This window comes from Spermophilus citellus, assembly GCF_964194105.1.
Source record: "Spermophilus citellus genome assembly, chromosome: 5".
NCBI classification, from domain to species: domain Eukaryota; kingdom Metazoa; phylum Chordata; class Mammalia; order Rodentia; family Sciuridae; genus Spermophilus; species Spermophilus citellus.
The window spans coordinates 58,576,205-58,599,435 of NC_138186.1; the positions used below are offsets into that span (position 1 = coordinate 58,576,205).

At 33.7% G+C, this 23,231-nt stretch overlaps 1 protein-coding gene across 8 annotated transcripts in view; it reads left to right on the top strand.

Moving 5' to 3' along the window:
• Positions 1-23,231, top strand: part of UBR2 (ubiquitin protein ligase E3 component n-recognin 2) — a 126,790-nt gene that overhangs the window by 50,765 nt on the left and 52,794 nt on the right. For 5 of the 8 annotated variants that reach the window (XR_014022239.1, XM_081296006.1, XM_081296004.1 and 2 more), the window contains 10 exons: positions 981-1,088; positions 1,520-1,608; positions 2,647-2,745; positions 16,180-16,343; positions 16,430-16,529; positions 17,316-17,444; positions 18,753-18,936; positions 21,409-21,470; positions 22,130-22,240; positions 22,937-23,002. Coding sequence is in view for 7 of the 8 variants with exons in the window: in XM_081296006.1 (XP_081152132.1) it covers positions 981-1,088; positions 1,520-1,608; positions 2,647-2,745; positions 16,180-16,343; positions 16,430-16,529; positions 17,316-17,444; positions 18,753-18,936; positions 21,409-21,470; positions 22,130-22,240; positions 22,937-23,002 (1,112 nt within the window). In the remaining variant the exon portion in view is untranslated. Of the gene's footprint in view, positions 1-980; positions 1,089-1,519; positions 1,609-2,477; positions 2,577-2,646; positions 2,746-16,179; positions 16,344-16,429; positions 16,530-17,315; positions 17,445-18,752; positions 18,937-21,408; positions 21,471-22,129; positions 22,241-22,936; positions 23,003-23,231 lie in introns of all 8 variants that reach the window. The other 3 variants (XM_081296007.1, XM_081296003.1, XM_081296005.1) reach the window with 1 other exon arrangement.

The following is a 23,231-nucleotide window of genomic DNA, read 5'->3' on the forward strand; positions in this document are numbered from 1 at the left end:
GAGCATTGCCACACTGCAAAGTGACAGTTGCAAATATGGAGGTGCAGAAGTTTAGGAGAACATTTTTACTTGCTTTGCCTAGAAAATGTCTTCCCAATTTTTCTTGGCCCCATATTCTTTAGTTTTGGTTTTCTTCATTGGTTACCTATATGCCAAGTACTGTGCTGTGGTATTAATGAATAGTATCATGAAAGTAATTTTGTGCTGAAATTTTTCTTTGAGACATTTATCATCAATAACTTAAATGCTTAAATATTTAAAACTTATATGAGATTTTTGTCTTTAGGCTTTTAAATGATTTCTGACAGCTTTTATAATAAAAATTCCATTTTTAAAAATTTTGCATGCTTGAAGACTAAAAGTAGATATTTGAATTGTACAGTATGGAACAAAATATGATAAGTTTTGGTTATTTTAAGGCTTATATTCATATTTGAAGAACTTTTCTAAAGTTTAGCATTTAGAAGATATTGAAATTTGTCATCTAGGGCCTTTCATTAAGGCAGATCCACAGTGAATTTTTGTTTAACAAATGAAGAACATTTTGTGTAGCAACTCTGAAATATATATAGTCCAGAAGTCATATCCCTTCTTTTTAAATGTTAGCGCAATTTTATATTATACCTATCTTCAGTTATTTTGGAGTATATAGCCATTTGATTATCATCTGCTTTAATTAACATAAGTGCTTAAAGACCAATATTTAATATAAGTATGTATTATATATATGTAATAATATAAGTGTGCACTATCAGTTGTTTTATGGTGTTTTTCTCTAATTCATTAAAAGAGTTGTATATAATGTGAGATTTCACTTTTTTTCCTTTTTGTAAAACCAATAGTTATTGTTCACTTTTTCTAAGTAAATTTGACCTTTAATAAGACACATAACTATATATATCCATTTGAACATGTACTAAAATGTCACTTTATAATATTTGAAGTAGCCATCTCATGTCTACTGTTCCTCCTATTTAAAGATGGCCTTCGCCGGATTTTATGTCAAGTTGGATTACAGGAAGGACCATATGGTGAAAACTCTTGTCTGGTGGATAGACTGATGCTTAGTGATTCCAAATTATGGAAAGGTGAATCTCTTAACTACTTTTAAGGTATAAAGGGTTGGGATGTTAAAGGTCTTTTCATTTTCAAATTAGCATTGCAGGACCTGTATGTAGTATAGCCTAGTGGTGGAATAAGTATGTATGTAGCATGTGTGAGGCCCTGGGTTCATTCCCCAATACTAAAAAAAAATTAAAAAATAAGTAGGGGCGGGAGTACAGTCTTAACCTTTGGGAAAAACAGCAACATTTTTGGTCTATGATGCAAATTAAATAACCTTATATTTTGTTAGAAAATTATATTTAGAAAACCTAATTTTCTTAGCAAAAAATCTGTACTAAGAAAAACATGTAGACTTTTGTTCTTGGGAGTTTTAGAAGACAATCACATAAAAACTTTAAAGTAATTTTTGGCTTCTTGGGTATAGCAATATCTTACACCTACTCTTTTTCTAAAGGTGCTAGGAGTGTATATCATCAATTATTCATGAGCAGCCTACTTATGGATTTGAAGTACAAGAAACTATTTGCCATTCGATTTGCAAAAGTAAGTGTTTTCTTGAGTTTTGAAGATTTATGAAATAGGTTATATAAAGGATACTATAGCCTAAAATTATTTCAAAACTTTAAAAAAATTCGCATCTACTAATAATACATCAACATTGATTTATCTTTTATCAATAAAATAAAGTTACAGTAGTAAAACATTTAACATCTCCCTTGATAACATAAATATCCATCTATGTAGTATTTGTTAAATACAAAGTGATAAAGGAAGAATTAAATCTGTGCCATTGTGAATTATGCATTGGTCCTATTAAGGAAACAATAATCTTGGTTGAAACAATATGCATATAAGACTTAGGAATTATGAACTCCGTGGTTGATAAAGGTTGAGTTCTTCCTTTCAGCAACATTTGATTAAACTAACCACATATTTTTCTATTCCCCTGAATTAGGAGTTCTTAATTAAGGAAGCATGTAAGAATTATTTGGAGAGCTCTTTCAAAATACATGTGTTTATGTTCCATTCTCAAATCTATTGAAGCAGCTTCACCAAGAGTGGGGCCCAAGCATGTGTACTTTGCAGGAGTCATCAAATGATTCTAATACACAAGTAATGAAAATCTGTTTTTATGAAAGACATTGTTATATTACTGTATTTGGCCCCACCAGTTAAAATATCATCCTAGGATTTGAATAAACAACTTTGGGCTCCAGAAAAATTACTGTTTATACAAGATTCCACAGGTTTTAGTGAATCAATATTTATACAGGATTTAATTGGTAGAAATTATTCCAGTTGTTGTTCTCATAGCAGTGTTATCCTATTGAGTTATCCAGCACTAACTTCATTATAATCCTTAACCCTTTGGTCAATGTGGATTAGAGGTGAATCTCCCCCTTGTTGTTTAGAATTACCAGCAGTTGCAGAGAGATTTTATGGAGGATGATCACGAGCGAGCAGTGTCGGTGACTGCTCTGTCTGTCCAGTTCTTCACTGCACCTACTCTGGTGAGTAGTGCTTGCCTTTTCTTTGTAACTGATAGCTGGCCCTCCTTGCCTTTTTTTGCCTTCTTAATAGAACTATGAGCGTTTGCAGAGTGATTATGTGACAGATGACCACGACAGAGAGTTTTCAATCGCAGACCTCTCGGTTCAGATATTCACAGTTCCTTCACTTGTAAGTACTGAAAGACTAGAAGAACTTTCTTGTTTTAACTAACAGATATAAAGCTTTAAAATAATAGAAAACTAAGATCTGTGTGTTCCCGAATAGAGTAATATTTTACTAATAGGCAGTCAGACTCCAGACACCTTCAACTACACTAGAACATGTCCTTGAATATTAAGTAATTCTGGGGGAAAGTCACTGAAACTCAATCCATACTTTCTCAAAGTACTTTCTGGAGATTTTGAACTAAAAGTTAACATTAAGCTAATTGGTTTATCAAATTTATACTTGACATTAGAATCAGAATGCATGTTGTGTACCATCTCATTTTGCAAAATTTTCCTACTCACCTATTCCTCCCCATAAAGAAAGGGTAGGGAAGGGAAGAATAGAAGTTCATTGGAGTAGACAAAGGGGAATGAAGGGAGGGGTGCGGGAGAATGAACCAGACATAACTTCACTATGCTCATATATGAATACAGGACCAGTGTGATTCCACATAATGTACAATCACAAGAATGGTATCCTAATTAGAATAAGTTATACTCCATGTATGTAAAATTAGTCAAAATATACTCTACTGTCATGTATATCTAAAAAGAATAAATAAATAAATAAAAAGAAAGGGGTGACTAAAGCAATTGAATCATGATTGGGTGGTCTTTTATTAAGCTTCACTACGTGCTCCTAAAGCCATGATTATGTTTTAGTACACATAGTAATTTAAAATTATGTTTTTTATTCAATAAATTTGTTGAGCACCTATTATTTATTGGGCACATAAAACTAAAAATGCAATGGTGAACAAAGACAGATGTGATTCTTGCCCCTACTTAATGGGAAAGAGTCACCCAAGTAGGTAATTATTTTCTAATGAAAATTCTGAAGAATTTGGTATCTTTGAGAGAGTGAGGTTGCTCACTGGTAGAGTGTTTACTTAGCTATGTGCAAAGCCCTGGGTTCCATCCCCACCATTGGGAGGGGAAAAAAAAAAAAAAAAAAAAACAGCAAGATCTGAACTTCTTCCACAACTCAAAGAGAAAGATCTCTGTGGGGACTTGAGGGAAGGTTCATGTGGAGGTACTAGCACTTGAGAACCTGAGGCAGGGAGAGGAAACAGGAAAGCCACTGCACTTAAAGATTCTTGAACATGGAGTGAAATTGTATAGGTTTAAGAGTGTTTTACAGTTCCTTTACTAACAAGGCTTGTTTTCCAGATTTAAAAATTACTTTTCCGCCCCATATTGCTTTTTGTTAAAGAATATGTTCTAGTAAAGGATATATTGTAGTATTGCTATTATTATAGGCTAAATTAAGGGATTTGATTTTTATCTTAAGATCACAGGAGGGCCATGAAGAATTGTTGTGATTCTTTTGTTTGTGGTGCTGGGGATCGAACCCAGGGCCAGGCACATGTTAGGAATACACTCTACAACTGAGCTATATCTCCAGTCCCAGTGAAGAGTTTTGAGTGATACATCATCACATTAGTGATTTTAAAAGATCATGCTGTTTGTAATTTAGGGAACAAATTTGAGAGATCAAAAGTGAGTGTGGTGGGGCTAGAGTTAGGGCTCAGTGGTAGTGCACTTGCCTGGCATGTGTGAGGCACTGGGTTTAATTCTCAGCACCACATAAAATAAATAAAGGTCTATCAACAACTTAAAAAAATTTGTTTTAATTTTTAAAAATTAAAAAAAAAAAGTGTGGGGAACCTAATTAGAAGCTAATGCAATGATCCAGACAAGAATTTATGTTAACTGGAACCAGGGTGCTAACAGTGGATATAAGATACTTTTAGGTAGTAAAATATGCAGAACTAGTCAAGTGGGTTTAAAGAATGTTGGATTTGGTGACTGATCAGATATTGAGATTGAAGGAGAAGTATAAGGATGACTCAGAGGTTTTTGATGTAAAACTGAGTAGAATTTCTAGACATAAGGTATTACATAAAATTCGATTTATTTTTCTCCTCACTACACTTACTGCTTTAAAGGACTTAGTATTGAGACCCTGGGGCTAGTGGAAAGTATGGGAGACTGATAATAGTAGTATATTCAGAATGGCCTCACCCTCTGACACCATCTTGATGTCCCTGATTCAGATCTGTTTCTGTAATCTCCCTTCCATGGATTAGTACTATCTTATTACCTCCATTGGCTTGACAGACACATCTAAATTCTAGGGTTGCCATAATTCAGGTTCCGAAGTTTAGAATCCTGATACTTAAATGCTTCAGTAAGTAGAGTTAGCCAGGGCTAGGGTTGTAGCTCAGTGGTGGAACACTTGTCTAGCACATATAAGGCACTGGATTTGATCCTCAGCACCATATTAAAAATAAATAAATAAAATAAAAACACTGTTTCCATCTACAACTAAAAAATAATAATAATTAGAGTTAGGTAGTTCAGGATAAATAGCCAGCCTATTTTAAAATTGTTTTAGTTGGATAAATAATTTTACTTTTGAACTCACCTATTTTCTGCCCCAGGATAAAATAAAAAAATTAAAGAAAATTCAAAGCCAATGGCAAAAACGTAACAATTCCAAACAAACACACAAAAAAATGTTAGCGAAAGTAACATCCTCTCAGGGAAATATTCAAACAGAGCTCAACACTCATATGTGGGATGTTAGGGAAATAATCCTGTATGAAAGCAAGGTAGAAGTGTGGACTGAGTATCCACTAAAGTTCTTCTTATCTATGTTGCTTTAATGCCTCCTGGGCAATTCTATTACTGTGTTAATATCTTTGACAAGATAAATAAAATTAATGAGACTAGCAGGGGTGAAAAGAGAGAACAGATGTACACAAGTGAAAATACAGACTAGGAAACATGTTATAATGCTCCATTGTCAAGAATTGGTTTGGTTCTGTCTTCAGTTTTCTCTGAGGGATTACCTAACATTGCTAAAAGATATTTAGTAACCATTATTTTACCCAGTAAATAAATACTAAAGATACCTAATAAATATAAAGTAAATGAATCCAGAGAATTGCCACTTCCCATTTATTTACTGCCTTATACTGTCAAACTTTTAAGTGTTCATTTGCTTTGCCTCTCTAAATGCAGGATAAGGCTTATGATTTGCTCTGTTTTATGGCCCTCAGGGATTCCAGCTCTTGACTCAACCATAAAAGATGCTCAGTGAATAAATGGTATTTTATCTGGGGATGGTGGTGCATGCCTATAAATCCCAGCAGCTCAGGAGGCTAAGACAGGAGAATAGGAAATTTAGAGCCAGCCTAAGCAACTTATATAGTCTCTGTGTGTGTGTACCCACACAGGTGCATGTATGGTTAATGCAACAAATACATTCATTGGTAAAAGAAGAAGAAAAAATTTATATCATTGATTTATCAATATAGCTAATTATATTTGTTGGGTTTTCTACTTTTGAAGCATGCTGATACTGTATTACAAATGTTACATGGCCACAGTGCATTCTTTGAATACACTGCTAAGCCCAGTTTGAAAGTATTTTATTTAGAGTTTTTGCATATATATTCACAAGTAGGTCAGTTTCCCTCCTGTGTGTATGTTTTAATTAGATTTTAGCCTTGTAAAATAAATGGGATATATGTCTTATCTTTATATTCCAGGAAAAATTAACATAATTACCTAGGTTGTGGTTGTTGTTGAATATTTAATCTAAACTTAGAATGTTTAGGAGGTTAAATCTTAGAAATATTCTTCAAACTTTATTTGTGAGCCAATTTTCATAATTATATACTTCTTTAGTAACAGATCCTCTCCTTTACCCCTAACTTAGTGTCACTTACATACTTAGTATCCTTCTCTACTCTAGGACAGTGGGCATGCTTCCAAATTACTCTGGAACTATTGAAAGTAGTTTTATGTTGCCTTTTCCCTTCCCATTCTTCCCAGAGTCATAGACTGTAGAGATGGGGCCTAGGCATTTGCAGTTGTTTGATTTGGGATTTTGACTTAATTGAGATAGAGTATACACAGAAAAGTAAACCCTTGGTAACTCTACAGCCCAATAAGTTTTCACTTGGTGGACCCACCCATGTTATCAGCATTCGAGAGTTAGATTTTTTGTGTACATAGTCTTATCAGCTATGAAGGAGGCAGTTTTAGTTCTTATTTCCCAATCTTTACATCATTTTTGTTTTCTTTATTATACTGACTGGAGCCTCCAGTACAATGTTGAGTACAAATGGTGATAAAAAGCAGGAATCTTGGTCTCATTTCTCATCTTAGGGGAAAATACTTTTAATATTTCATCATAAGATATAATGCTTTGGGGTTTTGTTTGGTTGGTTGCTTATAGATACTCTTAATTAAAGAAATTCCCCTTTATTCATTGTCCTGTGAGATATTTTTGTTTGTTTGTTTTTAAATGGTGAATAGAGGACTTGGGATATAGCTCAGTTGGTAAAGTGCTTGCCTCCCATGCGCAAGGCTCTGGGTTCAATCCTCAGTAACATACACACACACACACAAATGTGAATAGATATATAATTTTTGTGAATTCAGGAAAATGATTCGATGATGTGACCATGTAAATTATTTTTCTCCTTTTGTCTTTTAAGGTGATTTTATGTTAATTGATTTTTTTCAAATGTCTTATTATTATTATTGCTAGGAAATAAGACAAATGTGATTGTGATTTCTTATTCTTTTTTCTATATTGCTTGTTTCCTTTTATATGCTACTGTGAGAGAGATTAGATGTAAATTTTCTTTTCTTGTAATGACCTTTTTGGGGTTTGTTACCAGGATTATGGAGGAGTTGAGAAGTGCTGGGGAGTGACATTGGCCAAATTATATTGTTATATTGTGTGTATATATGAATATGTAACAACAAATCCCATCATTATGTACAACTATAATGTACCAATAAAAAAATGTGGGGGCAAAAAGAATATGGATAACTCGTTCATTAAATTGACATATATTTTAGTTTTTGGAAAAGTTTATGTAAGATAAGTTATTGTGTTTTTAACTATAGAGAAGAATTCTCTGGTGTACCATTTGGGCCTGGAAATTTCTTTGTGAAAACATTTTCATACCATTTTAATTTAATAGGTATAGAACTATTTGAACATTGTATTCTTTTAATAAAAACAATGGTGTTTTTCCAACTTTGCTCATTTCACCTAAATTTCCAGTTATATTGATTTAAATTGCTCCTGATATTATTTTATTTTCTGTGTAATATTTTTGAGATCTGTAATTTTTGTAGACCTATTTAAATTTAAATTTTTCTGTTTTTCGGATTAGTCTTTCTAGAGATCTCTCCCATTTTTCTTTTCAAAGAGCTGATATTTTACTTGTGTTTTTTTTCTTTTGTCTACTCTTATTATTTTCTTTTTTGAAGTTTGTTTAAATTTACTTTGCCATTCTTTCTGTAGTTTCTCACAATAGGTATTGAGATCATTGACTTTCATCTATTTGTTGGTATATTATAATTATGGGTTTCATTGTTATGTATTTGTACATGCACATAACATAATTTAATCAATTTTGGATGCAGCTCACTGGTAGAGTGTTTGCCTAGCATGTGCAAGGCCCTAGGTTCAATTCATGGTGCCAAAAGGAAAAAGAAAAAAAAAATCAAGAGTCTTTCTTTCGGGCTGGGGATGTGGCTCAAGCAGTAGCGTGCTCGCCTGGCATGCGTGCGGCCCGGGTTCGATCCTCAGCACCACATACCAACAAAGATGTTGTGTCCACCGAGAACTAGAAAATAAATGTTGGAAAATTCTCTCTCTCTCTCTCTCTCTCTCTCTCTCTCTCTCTCTCCCCCTCCCTCCCTCCCTCCCCCCCCACTCTCTCTTTAAAAAAAAAAAAAGAGTCTTTCTTTCTTAATAATAGCATTTAAAATTTAAGTTTCCATCGGGCATAATTTTAACTGCATCCCACACTTTTCTACATCATTATTATCAATTCAGAAAACTCTGTTCCTTTGTGATATTTTCTTTGACCATATATTATTTAGAAGTATGTTGCCAGTTTTTGAAATATTTGGGTATTTTCTAGGTATTATTTTGTTGGAGATTTCTAGCTTATTTTCACTGATGTCAGAAAACATACTCTATATGATTTGAATCCTTTGAAATTTGTTGAACTTTGTTTTATGGCTCAAAGTATTTTCAGTTTTGTTTTGTTTTCCTTTTTTCTTTTTGTACTGGAGATTGAACCCAGGAGCACTTAACCACTGAGCCACATCCCAGCCCTTTTTTATATTTTATTTTGAGGATCTCCCTGGGTTGCTTATGGCCTATTTTCAGTTTTGATAAATGTTTAGGGTGCACTTGGAAATAATGTGCACTCTATCATTATTAGGTGCAGTGTTAATATCAGTTTGATCAAGTTTATTCAGTGTGCAGGTCTTCTGTGGCCTTACTGATTTTTTACCTATCAGTGTGGAGCTGTGTTATAGTCTCTCACAATGTTTATTAATCTGTTTCTTTCTCCTTTTAATTATCTGGTTTTGCTTTATATATCTTGAAGCCGTGTGATTGGGTACATACAAAGTAGAATTTCTGGATTTCCTATATTAATTCTTTTATCATTTTACCTCAAATGGTGCTTCTGACCTTGATATATAATCATAACAACTACTTTTGGCCAGTGCTTGCCTAATGTATCTTTTTCCATTATTATATTTTAAAAACCTTTCTGTATCCTTACATTCAAGGTGTGTCTCTTATTAAAAACATATATTTGGGTTGCATTATTTATCAAGTCTGACACTTCCTTAATAATTTAATTATATTATTTGTTTTATTATAATCCCTGCTACATTTGACTTTCTTTTTTTTTTAATATTTTTTGGTTTTGTTGATGGACCTTTATTTTATTCATTTATTTATATGTGGTGCTGGGAATAGAACCCAATGCCTCATACTTATGAGGCAAGCATTCTACCACTGAGTCACAACCTCAGCCCTGATACATTTGACTTTCTGTTTACTGTGTTACATTTTTTTCTGTTTGACACATCTATTTTTGTTTTTCTCTCCTATATAATTTTTTTGATTAGTTGTTTTATATCCCTGTTTACTAACTTGTACATTATTTAGTATTCTCCTAAGGGTTACTCTAGAACAACTTTGCTCAGAGTATTAGTTCATGATAAAATAACTGTACCAGAATGCAAATCAACATACTGCTTCTTTTTTTTTTTTAAGAATATTTCTTTTTTTATTGATTATTTAAAGCATTACATAGCTCATGATATATCATCTTTCATACATTTGACTCAAATTGTGTTTTGAACTCCCATTTTCACCCCAAATACAGATTGCAGAATCACATCTGTTACATATTCACAGTTTTACATAATGTCATATTAGTGACTGTTGTATTCTGCTACCTTTCCTATCCCCTACTATCCCCCCTCCCCTCCCCTCCCCTCCCCTCCCATCTTCCCTCTCTACCTCCCCTGCTGTTGTTCAATTCTCTCCCTTTTTTTCCCTCCCCCTTGCCCCTCATGACCTCTTATAATTTTATGTATCATTGAAGGTCTCCTACCATTTCCGTATGCTTTCCCTTCTCTCTCCGTTTCTCTCCCCCCATTCGTCTTTGTTTACTGTAGTCTTTTCCTCATGCTCTTCCTTCCTTTTCTGTTCTTAGTTGCTCTCTTTATATCAAAGCAGACATTTGGCATTTGTTTTTTAGGGCTTGGCTAGCTTCGCTTAGCATAATCTGCTCTAATGCCATCCATTTCCCTGCAAATTCTATGATTTTGTCATTTCTTAGTGCTGCATAATACTCCATTGTCTCGGACTATTCCCTGAGGACCTTAAAAGAGCGCACTATAGGGATACGGCTGCATCAATGATTATAGCGGCACAATTCACAATAGCTAGACTGTGGAACCAACCTAGATGCCCCTCAATGGATGAATGCATACTGCTTCTTTTAGGCAAAAATTGTTGGAGATTTCTAACTTATTTTCACTAGCTTATTTTCCACTGCTGTGGAAAAAATGTCACCTGAGTAAACTGTTGTAAATAGTTGATTTACCTTCTTTTGGAGACTTCTTGTCACAACAATCGACAGTTTGCAAACTGCTAACTCATGGACCATACTTTGGATAGCACTGCCCTAGCAGTCACAGCATGCATCTTAACTATAGTTGGGCACCACATTACTGCCTTGCAAGGGTGGAAGTCCAGGCTCTCCACTCAACTAAGCCTTTGCTAGTATAAGTGGAAGTGGAGTCACAGATTTTTTTTTTTTTTTCTGTGTGCTTTTCTGGAAAGAGGAGTTATTGTCTGAAAGTTTTCTTCTGTCTTGCTGTTACTCCTTTCCTATATTTACAAACAACAGGCCTTTTATTTGTTGGCTGGCTGACTAGCTAGTTAATTCTGGGCCCAACTGGTGTTTCAGTTTGCCAGCTTCTTCAGTTCAAATTCAAATATGTATGAGGAAACAAACAACTCAGGGAACCCACCACCGTGTCATTCCTTGGGTCCTGGATATCTTAGCCATTTTGTCTTCTTTTTTTCACCTTTTATGAGTCTTATATTCCTTTTGCATATGATGTTTGGGGTTTGCAGTTATATTTAACAAGAAGAATAAAGAAAAGTATATCTACTCCATCTTTCCTGAACTCCTAACATTCTTTATAGATTCTTGTTGTTTTGTTTTGTTTTGTACCAGAGATTGAACCCAGAGGCACTCAACCACTGAGCCACATACCAGCCCTTTTTATTTTATTTTTGAATACATTTTATTTAGAGACAGGGTCTTTTGGAGTTGCTTAGGGCTTCACTAAGTTGCTGAGGCTGGATTTGAAATACACAATCCTCCCACCTCAGCCTCCTAAACCATGGGATTATAGGTGTGCGCTGCCATACCTGGCTCTAGATTCCAGTTTTCTACTGAAATTTGTCATCTCATCATTTTTCTGAACATGTAAATTGAATGTTTTAAAGTCATTGTCTAATAATGCCATTATCTAGATTGCATATAGTTTTGTTTCAATTTATTCATTTTTGTTGTGTCTTGTCTTTCTTACCTCTCATGAGTTTTTTAAAAAAAATTTCTTTAGTTGTAGATAGATACAATACCTTTATTTTATTTTATTTGTTTTTATTTTTATGTGGGGCCAGGGATTGAACCTCTACCACTGAGCCACAACACACACCCCCATGACTTTTAACAAGTTGGAATGCTTGCCAACTTTTTACTAATATTTATCTTAGGTTTCAACACTTTCACTATGAATTGACTAGGTATGGCTGTCTTTATTATCCTGGGAATTTGGTAGTATTAATAAATCTCTAGACAGGTGTATTTCGTCAGTTTGGGAAATTTTGGAGCCATAATTTTTCAAATATGGTTTCTACACCATTCTTTCTCTCTGTCTGCACCTTACAGATAGGACAATATTTTAAAAATTAAATTAAATCTTTCTCCTAAGAGGATTCTATGTAACATTGTTAGGCAGTGTGGGGGAGGGAAAACTTTTCCTCTACCCTCCCAGTTTCAGCAACTCAGGGTGCTGCTGATTGCTGACAGAAGACAAATCAACAAAGAAAAAGCAAATTTAATTTCATGCATACACATGGAAATTCTGAAAGAAATGTGACTCAAGGAGGTGGTTAGAATTTGCATTTTACGTACCATCTTAATAAAGGGGATAAAGGGGGCTGGGGATATAGATCAGTTGGTAGAGTGCTTCCCTTGCATGCATAAGGCCCTGGGTTCAGTCACCAGCACCACAAAAACAAACAAATAATAAATAAAGGGGATAAAGTGTGGGACGAAGGGTTTGGGGGTAATTGGGGAAAACAGGTTATGAAAAGGTAACTTAAGAAATATGTGGTAAATAAGGGTTGTTTAGTGAGTTTTTTTTTTTTTCAAGTCAACTTAGATGATAAGAGTTGCCTTTTCCTTCCTGGTAAAGGAAAAGGTATTTACAAAAGAGAAATATGTGCTCTGTCTTTAGTGCTTTTATAGTGTCTCCTTAATTGCCTTCAGCTCAAAATGATCCTTTTGTCAAAGTGACATATTTGGGGGTGGCATATTGTGGGCCCCTTCAGCAAATAGAACTAGGCTGATCACCTTAGACCAATCAGCGATTGATAGGATTCTAGTTTGTTTTGGCAGAACTCAGTCTTCCCTTCTGGTTTATCCTTACCCTTAGATATAACTGTCTAAGGGTTCCCAGTTGAGAGCCTGAAATTCCTGCCCTCTATGGGATTGTGAGATCTAATTTTATTCCTTATCTTGCTAAGTCTGCCACATCACTACTTTATTCTTGGAGGCTTTCTGCTCTTCTCAGATTTTTATCCCACAGGGTTTCAGAGTTTTTCAGATATCTTGAGAGGGAAACTGAAAAAATGTTGGGCTCAGCTCTCCATACTTCTGTTCTTACTAGAACTCTGGCCTCTGAGATAGCTAAAATCTCAGCAGGTGTTCTCTGTAATAATAGCAGCTCTGTACATTCTTCATTGGGATCTTTAATCTTCTAATTTTTAATTTGGGATCTTTAATTCCCTCATATCCCTCCCAAAATAGTTCAATGCCAAGGGAGAAGCTGCAGCAAAATGTTGGCTCACTTCCCTATGGACTTTCCTTTCTCCATGATTCTATTCCCTGGAGTCCTTGTTTCAGCAGCTCTCTAAGGATTTCTTTTCCTTTCCCTCCCTCTCTCTTCCTCTAGATCTTTCTTTCTTTCTTTGCTTCCTTCTAACTTTCGCTATTCCTGGAAGAATTATTAGTTAGCCTCAGGATACTCCATCCTGACTAGGAGCAGAAAGTATTTGCATTGCTTTTCTGGAATTGCTCTATTAGTAATTCTAATATATATAACCCTTGTTAAAAATAACTTGCCCTATATAATAGTGAAATATTTTATAGCAGTGTTACCTTTTGAATCAGAATTACCATACAGTTAACCCAGTCTTCAATTTTAAATAGTCTGACCAATTATAATTCAAGTGATTAGTATCATGGTTGTTCCAGTTTATTTTCTAAATGTGCCCCCAGTCAGCATTATCCCTGTAACATTCTATAGCATTTAATTTGCAAAGTGTGTGCATAGGCCATTATTATTGTTCAGTGAAGCTTTTCAGTCTTAAGGGAGAATTTGGCCCATTTTGAATATGCTGTTAAATATGTGATGTGCCTTATAATGTAAAATTGTATATGAATTACAAAAAAAAAAAAAAGAAGAAGAAAAACTGTAAAGTAAGTAGTGCTAATGCCTTTTAAAGCAAAGTGGTCTGTGCCAGGCACATGCCTGTAATCCCAGTGGCTCCAGAGACTAAGACAGCAGGATCAGGAGTTCCAAGCCATCCTCAGCAAAAGGTTGAGCTACTAAACAACTCAATGAGACTCTGTCTCTAAATAAAATACAAAATTGGGCTGCTGATGAGGCTCAGTAGTTGAGTACCCCTGAATTCGATCCTCGGTACCCAAATAAAAAACAAAACTAGTGATTTTTTTTTAAACGATATGTGATAAGAAGTACTAGGACTCTATAGTAATGTTAGATATGTTAGATATTTAGTGCTAAAAATTACCTTGAAACCTTGAAAGGCTAGCAACAATCTGGGCATAAAGTGGTGAAGCCATGCACATAAGGTTTTTTTTTTTTTTTTTTTTTTAATCCTTCTGTTTTTAACTTTGGAAGATATATTTCATTAGTTATCTTTTTGTAGAAATGCCAGGATAACTCCCATTTTAATGGAACATTACTAATGGGCCACCCTGTTAATGTTTTTATTTGTCACCTGGTAAAGACAATTAGAATCTAATCTAAAACTATGTAGTAGTTGAACCATCTCTTTTAACATTTGTTTGAAATTAAAAATGCTAGTAAGGACCCTGATTGTGAGATTTAGATTCTAACAATGTTGAGTTGCCCCTTCACCAAACTTGTTTTATGACCTGCTCTAAGTCTTCTAAGATAGTTCTACAGAATTTTTCCATAACTCAGTGGAATTGAATCACACTTATTTAACTTCCTCAAAAATCAATTAATACGACAAATAAAAAGGAAAATCCTTTTGCTTAACCTATTAACACTCTTTGCCCTTCATACTTGACTTTTATTCTTCACTGAAAAATACTCTGTTATTCTAATTATTTTAATTTTCCTTAGTTAAGTCTGTCTAATTTTACTTTGAATATCACCATTTTTACTGTAATAAAAAAGATCATGATCAGAATGGTAAACATCAGTGTTATACATATTCTTTTAACTATACACAGTGGATATTTAGTGCAACATCTTTTGTAATAGCATAGATCTGGAAACAGTAAGAGCCTGGCTAAATAAAATACGATATAAAACATACCTGATGATAATTAAAAAGAATGAGGGAGCCAGGCACAATGGTACATGCCTATGATCCCAGCAACTTGGGAAACTGAAGCAGGAAGATTGCAAGTTCAAGTTCAGGCTGGGCAACTTAAGGATACCCTGCCTTAAAATAAAAAAGGACTAGAAATGTTCTCAGTGGTAAAATATACCTGGGTTCATTCCATAGTTCCCAGGGAAAAAAAAAAGAAAGATAAGAATGAGGGAAATTTATATGAAATGATATGGGACAGTCTCTAAAATACATTATATAGGGCTGGGGATATAGCTCAGTTGGTAGAGTACTTGCTTAGCATGTGCAAGGACCTGGGTTCAATCCCTACCACCATAAAAATTAATTAATTAATTAATTAAGATATGATGAATAGAAGAGAATAGAATAGTATTTATGATATGCTATTCTTGGGTGGGGAGAGATAATTAGACATCCATATTTATATACCTAATGTATACTTTATGTTATAAATTATATATGTAACATTATATATATATATATATATATATATATATATATATAAACACTTTATAAACATACCATCTCTAGAAGAATTCAAGAAACTGCTAATAGTATCTGCATTTGGATGGGAGATCTCAGGACCTAGGAAAATTACTTTTTAACCTGTTATATTTGATGTCATTTACACATAATCCCTTATTCAAAAGTATGTTATGTGTGAGTGTGTGTATATGTATGTATTTGTATATACATTTTTTATAGAGAAATGAAAACAAAAATATATTTCAACTAGGGAGATTGAGGCAATATAGTTTCATACTGAGTTCTAAAAAATCTGTGCCATAAACCTCTGGATCCTAGAATAATTATACCATACCATTATAGGTGTCTAAATGTCTCAGTTAAGGAAAGTTTGCAGCCTGGTTCAGATCCCCCACCCTGAATTATCTTTGAATAATGAGCCTTGGATCTGTCTTCTAACATTCTGGCATCTGATATAATTGTTGCTCCATACACGTGGCAATTGGAGTAAGTAATTGTTATTTAGAAATATCCAGTAATGCATTTATGATGTTTTATAGTTGTGTTGAAAAAAAGTTTAAATTGCACAATGTCACTGACATTTTTAGCTTCCTAGTAAATAGCTTTTGATTATCTGGACTCTGATATACTTTGTTTTAGGCTCGAATGCTCATCACAGAAGAAAATCTGATGACCATTATTATTAAAACTTTCATGGATCATTTGAGACATCGAGATGCCCAGGGCAGATTTCAGTTTGAACGATACACTGCTTTACAAGCCTTCAAATTTAGGAGAGTTCAGAGCCTTATTTTAGATCTCAAGTAAGTTTTTTTTTAATTGTCAAACCAGTTAACAACTTGTAAAATGTTAATGTTTATATGTTCAATGCTACTGTTATCTTGTTCAGGTATGTGTTAATTAGCAAACCAACTGAATGGTCAGATGAGCTGAGGCAGAAGTTTCTAGAAGGGTTTGATGCCTTTTTGGAATTACTAAAATGCATGCAGGTATGTATAAATTGCCACTTTTTTTCTATTTTTAATCTTAATTTTTTTGTTTTTGTTATTGTTCATTGAACTGAACACTTTTCTCTCTGTGGTTTTTGTTTGTTCGTTTATTTGTGGCTTTTTAATGTTGTTTTCATTTTGAGCATATTTCCAAAAGATCAATTTGAATGGCTACAATTTGGATCAAGAAAGTCCTCTCTAATTGGAGACTCTTAGAAAGGTATAGAGTGAATAAGAGTCCAGCAAAAGCTCTGGCATCTAGTGCTTTTTTTGTATTTGGTATTCTTTTGATTACCATTAGTATATATTTATCAGTTCAGTAACATTTAAAAACCTGTCAGGGAACTACAGATGTAGCTCAGTGGTAGAACATGTGCTTATTAGCATGTTTGAGGCCCTGGATTCTATGACTGGCACCACCAAAAATATAAAATTTAAAAAAGCTTTTTTTTTTTTAAACATAGATAATAGAGTTAAAAAGGAATTTGAAAGATTATTACAGTGAAGTAATGAAGTATTTTGTTATCTGAAGCAGATTTAGAGATTACCCCTAAAATGGTTTATTCTGTATTTTACTATAATTTTTTCCTTGTATTTTAGAGAATGTTACATAAAATCTATAATTTAAAAAGCTATCACTTCTCATACTACTGGAAGCTTCCTGTTAAGACTTTGACTTTGTATGATTTTATAATCAATATGTTTCTTCTGCGTTATTCCTTAGGTTTTCTTATAAGAGAAAAGGTATAGTTTTTATTCATATAAAATTCTTTTACTTTCTTTAAGGGAATGGATCCAATCACCCGTCAAGTAGGACAACATATTGAAATGGAACCAGAATGGGAAGCAGCCTTTACACTACAAATGAAACTAACACATGTCATTTCAATGATGCAGGACTGGTGTGCTTTAGATGTGAGTTTCTTCTAGGGGTGAAAGATAACAGCAAAATGAAAGAGTGGAAATAGACAGAATCCTAAGTAAAATTTGAAGAGATTTGAAGAAAGTAGTTTTATAGCTTAGCTCAAAACAGCATGCATTCCCTTTCTACCTATAAATCCAATAAAGAATGTTAAACTTTTAAAGCCTTAAGAAAAACCTTGGTAAATAGAGAAGGAAATAATCTACTCTCTCTCTTCCCTAATATAACTATATCTTCCCTTTTTTCATAATCCTTTCTATACTTTGAGCATATAAAATAGTAATTTATAAATTTATCCAAAAATAAAAGTTTTACTGTTGGTTTATTTGTCCTATGTTTTAAAATTCTTTAGCCTTCTTTGGCAATAAAGTACAAATAAGAACTTTTGTAAATTAGGGAATCAGGAGCATATGAATATATGTAAGGAGATCTGAACTTTGTAAATTTTGCTGAAGAAAGAATAAAGAGGGGCTGGGATTGTGGCTCAGCGGTAGAGGGCTCGCCTGGCACGTGCAGGGCACTAGGTTCGATTCTTAGCACCACATAAAAATAAATAAATAAAATAAAGATATTGTATCCAACCACAGCTAAAAAAAAAATAATAAAAAGAATAAAGAATATTCCTCTGAGTTAGGAATATTCCTCTGAATTAGGAATATTCTTTGTTCTTTTTTATAATATTCTGTGGCGAGGAGAACTGTGGTTGTTCCTGGAGCTATGAGAAAGCACTGTGATTGAAGCAGAGAGATTGAGGGCAGAGAGGCAGGCAGGAATATCTAACTTTGCAGGACTTGGAAGCCATGGAAGGAAGTTCAGAACTACATTTTTATTGAAGTGGGAAGCCATTGGAGACCCTCAAGCAGAAAAGTGACAGGATCCAATTTACATGTTTTTCAAAATTTACTCTGTAGAGAATGGGTGGATGGGGCAAGAGTTGAAGCATGGACCAGAAAGATGGTTGGTTGTGCCTTGGAGTTACTGAAGATAGAAGATTTTTGGCTAGTTTTGAGGAATATTTAGATGAAATTGCCAGCTTGGTAATATATCAGACAAATGTGGAATGAGATAAAGTGGAGTATTAGAATAGCTTCTAGGTTGCAAGCAGCTTCCTTGATAGGAGATATCATTCACTGGGACAGGGCCCACTGGAAGAGACCAAGTTTGGGAGGGAGGATTGAGTTTGGTTTTGTCCATACTGTTATTTGAGGTACTTAATCATCATCAAATTTGAGGTGCTTATTCAATGTTGTAGAAACCAAATCTTTTGAATAACTTACAGAAAAACCCTCTTTTTTTTTTAGGAAAAAGTGTTAATTGAAGCTTACAAGAAATGCCTTGCTGTATTGATGCAGTGTCATGGTGGTTTTACTGATGGTGAACAGCCTATCACACTGAGCATTTGTGGACATTCAGTAGAAACTATCAGATACTGTGTTTCCCAAGAAAAAGTTAGCATTCACCTCCCAGTTTCTCGCTTACTTGCAGGTAAAGCATTTCCCGTTAAAAAAAAGAACCCTAAAAATTTTCTGTGGTGGTTAATATTTTTGAGTACCTACTATTATATCTATTATTCTAAGAGTTTTATGTGTTTATTTGATGATCACATGAGGTAGGTATTAATATTAGTTGCTTCATAGGTGGGAAGACAGAGGCATAGAGTGTACTTAGTGTCACATGGCAAAGAAGAATCATAATTGGCATTTTGAAGCTGTTTGGCATCACAGGCCATGTTTATAACCATTGTACCATAGACTTAACTACAGATACTACATGTTTTATTGTTTATTCAATCCAGCTTCAAAGTTTGTGTTCTTAAAAATCAAACTTATCCACACTTACATATTTGCTATTAAACCAAGGTCACCCTAGGCTTTCTCTCCCTCTAAGCTGTTTCTTACACATTGTTGGTAACCTTTTAAACAGAAGTTTATGAATGAGTATCATATTGAGGTGATAGATTTTTTAAACTCAGTAGTTGATTTATAAGTAATTTATAATTGTTAAAATATCTGAAACTGCCATCTTGCAGCAGCCAAAGACTTTGAATATGCACTTATTCATCTCTGCAAATTCATTTCAGTACAGCTTCCATATTTCTTGATTCTGGATATTCTTATCCTGCTCACACACCATTGTTCCTTTGAGTTCCATTTTAACTCAGAAAATAAAAGTTATCAAAAAAGTAGATATTGTTACCCATTGCAGAATATATAATTTACCCTATGTTTGTGGGTAATTTTTAATGTGATATAGAGTATCATACTAAAATTTTTGTTTTGTTTTGCTTTTTGTTTTTCCTAGAAGAGATTGTGAAGAATCATATTATTTCTTCCTTATATGTTTGGTAGAGTTTACTAGTGTAACTATATTATGCTTTCAGGATTATTTATTATTGATTCAATTTCTTTAATAGTTATAGGCCTATTCAGATTATCTATTTATCTGTGTGAGTTTTGGTACTTTGTGTCTTTCAAGGAATTTAGGAGCCTAGAGTTATTCATAGTTTTTCTTCATTATCTTTTTAACGAAATGGGGTCAGTAGTAGTGATCCTTCTTTCATTTTGAAGACATTTTTTTCATTATTCTAAGTATTATCACATTGTCCTGCTGATAGACCTTTGTATGCCAGACGTTTTTGGGGTGTGTTATTGAAGTTGTAGAAAGTTGAGATTACTTACTCTGAGGCTTATGAAATTGTTCTTAAACATATGAATATTGAAATAGTACATTAGATAGTTACTTAGAGTGAATTTGTGATCATACAAAAAAAGTTTCTCCTATTGTTTGGGCCCAGTTATGTTTTTATAAGTGTATTGAGCAACTGAAAACTGTTGGTTCTCAACATAGGCAACTGATAGCATGTTCTGGAGAAGGACTGGACTAAAAGACAGGAAAGTGAGTCCCATGTCCAACTCATCCACTGATCTCTTCTTCCTTTAAAAATCTGTATGTGTTACAAGCTGAAACTGTAACTTTTAACTTTTAATTTTAACCTGTATTTTATAAAATTTTGATTCTTGTCAAACAAGTTTCTTTTTGGAATTGACTTTCTATGGATTTTTTTTTTTTTTTTTTTTTTAATCTGCAGAGTGAAGAAAGTCAGTATTCTAAAAAGGTACTAATCTCTGCCTAGGTCTTTACCTCCCGAAATTTGTGCAGTGAATATTTTGGAGTAGTCATCTCACAGTATTTGATGATCCCTGTCCTGAATGCTTATAATATAATTGGTGAGCTAAGGAAACATATATAAAACTGGTCCTTAATAACTTGGAGAGTGTGCTAACAGAACTTGAGCAATAACTGTTGAGAACAAGTTATTAGAATGGGTCAGTAATGCAGGTCTTCCTGGATGAGGAAGGTGGCCAGTGTACATTGACAGGATTGTAAAGAGCATTCTCTATTTAGGCAGTGACAGAAACAGGCGATAATCAGAATTAACTAAGGTCAAGCCACAAAAAGAGCCCGTTGAAATTAGGAACTAAAAAAGGCTTTGATTCTAGAAGTTCCGGAGAACCTAATTCTGATGTTCAAATCAGTGCAAACCTTGAATCCAGGCCATTTTCTCTTTATTTGCCGGAGGATCTTTCACCTGTCCTTTAAATGGAATAAACTCTATGAAATATGACTTTTAAAGTTGGCATAACATGTGTAAATTGTTTTGACGGTTATATAGCTGCTTTTGCTGTGTTTGTACATCTAACATTTACTTCTAATGTCATCAAAGTATGTTGGGATATATAATTAAGGCTACTTCTAATTCTACTTTTAATATAGAGATTCATTAGAATAACCATTGAAAAGCTTCATTTCTGGATATAGTTTGTTTTATATCTTAAGTTGTAATCCAGGTTCCTAAATATACAAAAAATTTACATAATAAAGTTGAGTGAATATTTAGGGTTTTTTCCTAAATTATTTTAACTTAATAGAAATACTTTTGTTTGTTCTTCCATGCAGGTTTGCATGTATTATTAAGCAAAAGTGAAGTGGCATATAAATTTCCAGAGCTCCTACCTCTAGTAAGTGGTTCTGGCATTTAAACAATAGTACCTGTTTATTATGTTCCTTGTATTTGAAATCAAATTGAAACAAACTTTTATTAATCTTGGTTCTCACCAAGCATGGTGGGACACACCTGTAATACCAGCAACTCTGGGTTCTCCAGAGAAACAAAACCCATAAAATGTGTGCATGCATGTATGCATGTGTGTTTTAAGGAAAGATTTATTTTAAGACACTGCCTCATGCGATCATAGGGCCAGCAAATCTAGTCTACAGGCACCTGACATACTGGAGGGACCCAGAGAAGAATTAATGTTGCAGTCTCAAGAACAAAGACAATCATGGAGAGAGAATTCCTTCTCCTCAGGAACCTTAAAGGTCTTTTAAGGCTTTCAGCTGAATTGATCAGGCCTACCCAACATTATGGAGGGTAATTTACTCAAAGTCTACTGAAATGTTACTCATATATAAAAAACAACTTTTGACAACATCTAGACTATTGTTGACCATAAACTAGGTACCAGACCCCAGTTAAGTTGACACGGAATCAACTGTCACCCAAACATACTGTAAAATAATTTTAACCTGTGTTTTATAAAATTTTGATTCTTGTCAAACAAGTTTCTTTTTGGAATTGACTTTCTATGGATTTTTTTTTTTTTTTTTTAATCTGCAGAGTGAACTTAGCCCACCAATGTTGATTGAACACCCTCTTAGATGTCTTGTTTTATGTGCCCAAGTACATGCTGGGATGTGGAGAAGAAATGGGTTCTCACTAGTAAACCAGGTAAGCTTTTTCTTTTCTTTCTTTCTTTTTTTATTCTGTGTAGTTTTCATTCCATTCATTGGCCTCTATGAAGGTTGTAGTTTTCAGCGGATTTAGTTATTAAAAGTTTAAATCTATATGAAATTTTTTTTAAAAGGTAACTGTAATGTTAAACCAATTTTAAGTTTCTTGAAAATTTATTTATAGGTTGTCAGTAAACAAAATTACAAATAGAAATGAATCACAGTGATATTAGTTTTTCTCTTGAAATATTTTTTAGAACAGTTCAATAGTAAAAAACAATAAAATTATAAATTTCATCTATTTATATTAAATTGGATTAAAAAATAAAAGGTCTCTTAGTAGAGATCTAAAGTTGAAATTTCACTTTTTAAACTTTACTAAGGCTTAGTATGGATTTTTTTTTCATATTTTTGGAAGCTCTAAACGTTTGTGAAGTAACAACTTTTTATATTTTGTTGGGAAACTCAAGTTGACTGCAAAATGAGAATCAGAATGGATACCACATGGAAATTTCTTAATTAATTAATCTGTACTAAGATAATGTTAACCATTCAGGAAATCACATCATATACATACCAGTGCTTATACTTACACAAACCCATGTGCTTATAATAAAGTGGGTGAGGGACAAGGATATAGTTGTACTAGTAAAAGCCTATTTACCCAATATAATGAATTTTTTTTTTTTTTTAGATTTATTACTACCATAATGTGAAATGCAGACGTGAGATGTTTGACAAGGATATAGTGATGCTTCAGGTAATGAATTAAAAGTATTGAATCTAAAGGTTTTGGTTACTACTTGTATTTCCACTGAATCCAGTCACTTGTAATCAGTCACTCCTGAATCTACAATTAGCCTAGCCCTATCCTGCAAAGCTCCACACTCAGACTACCAGTCTATAGAACATATCCACTTAGGTTTCCTGGGCACATCTCAGGTTCATCATAGTCAAAATAACTGTTCTTACTTCCTTCTTACCTTCTT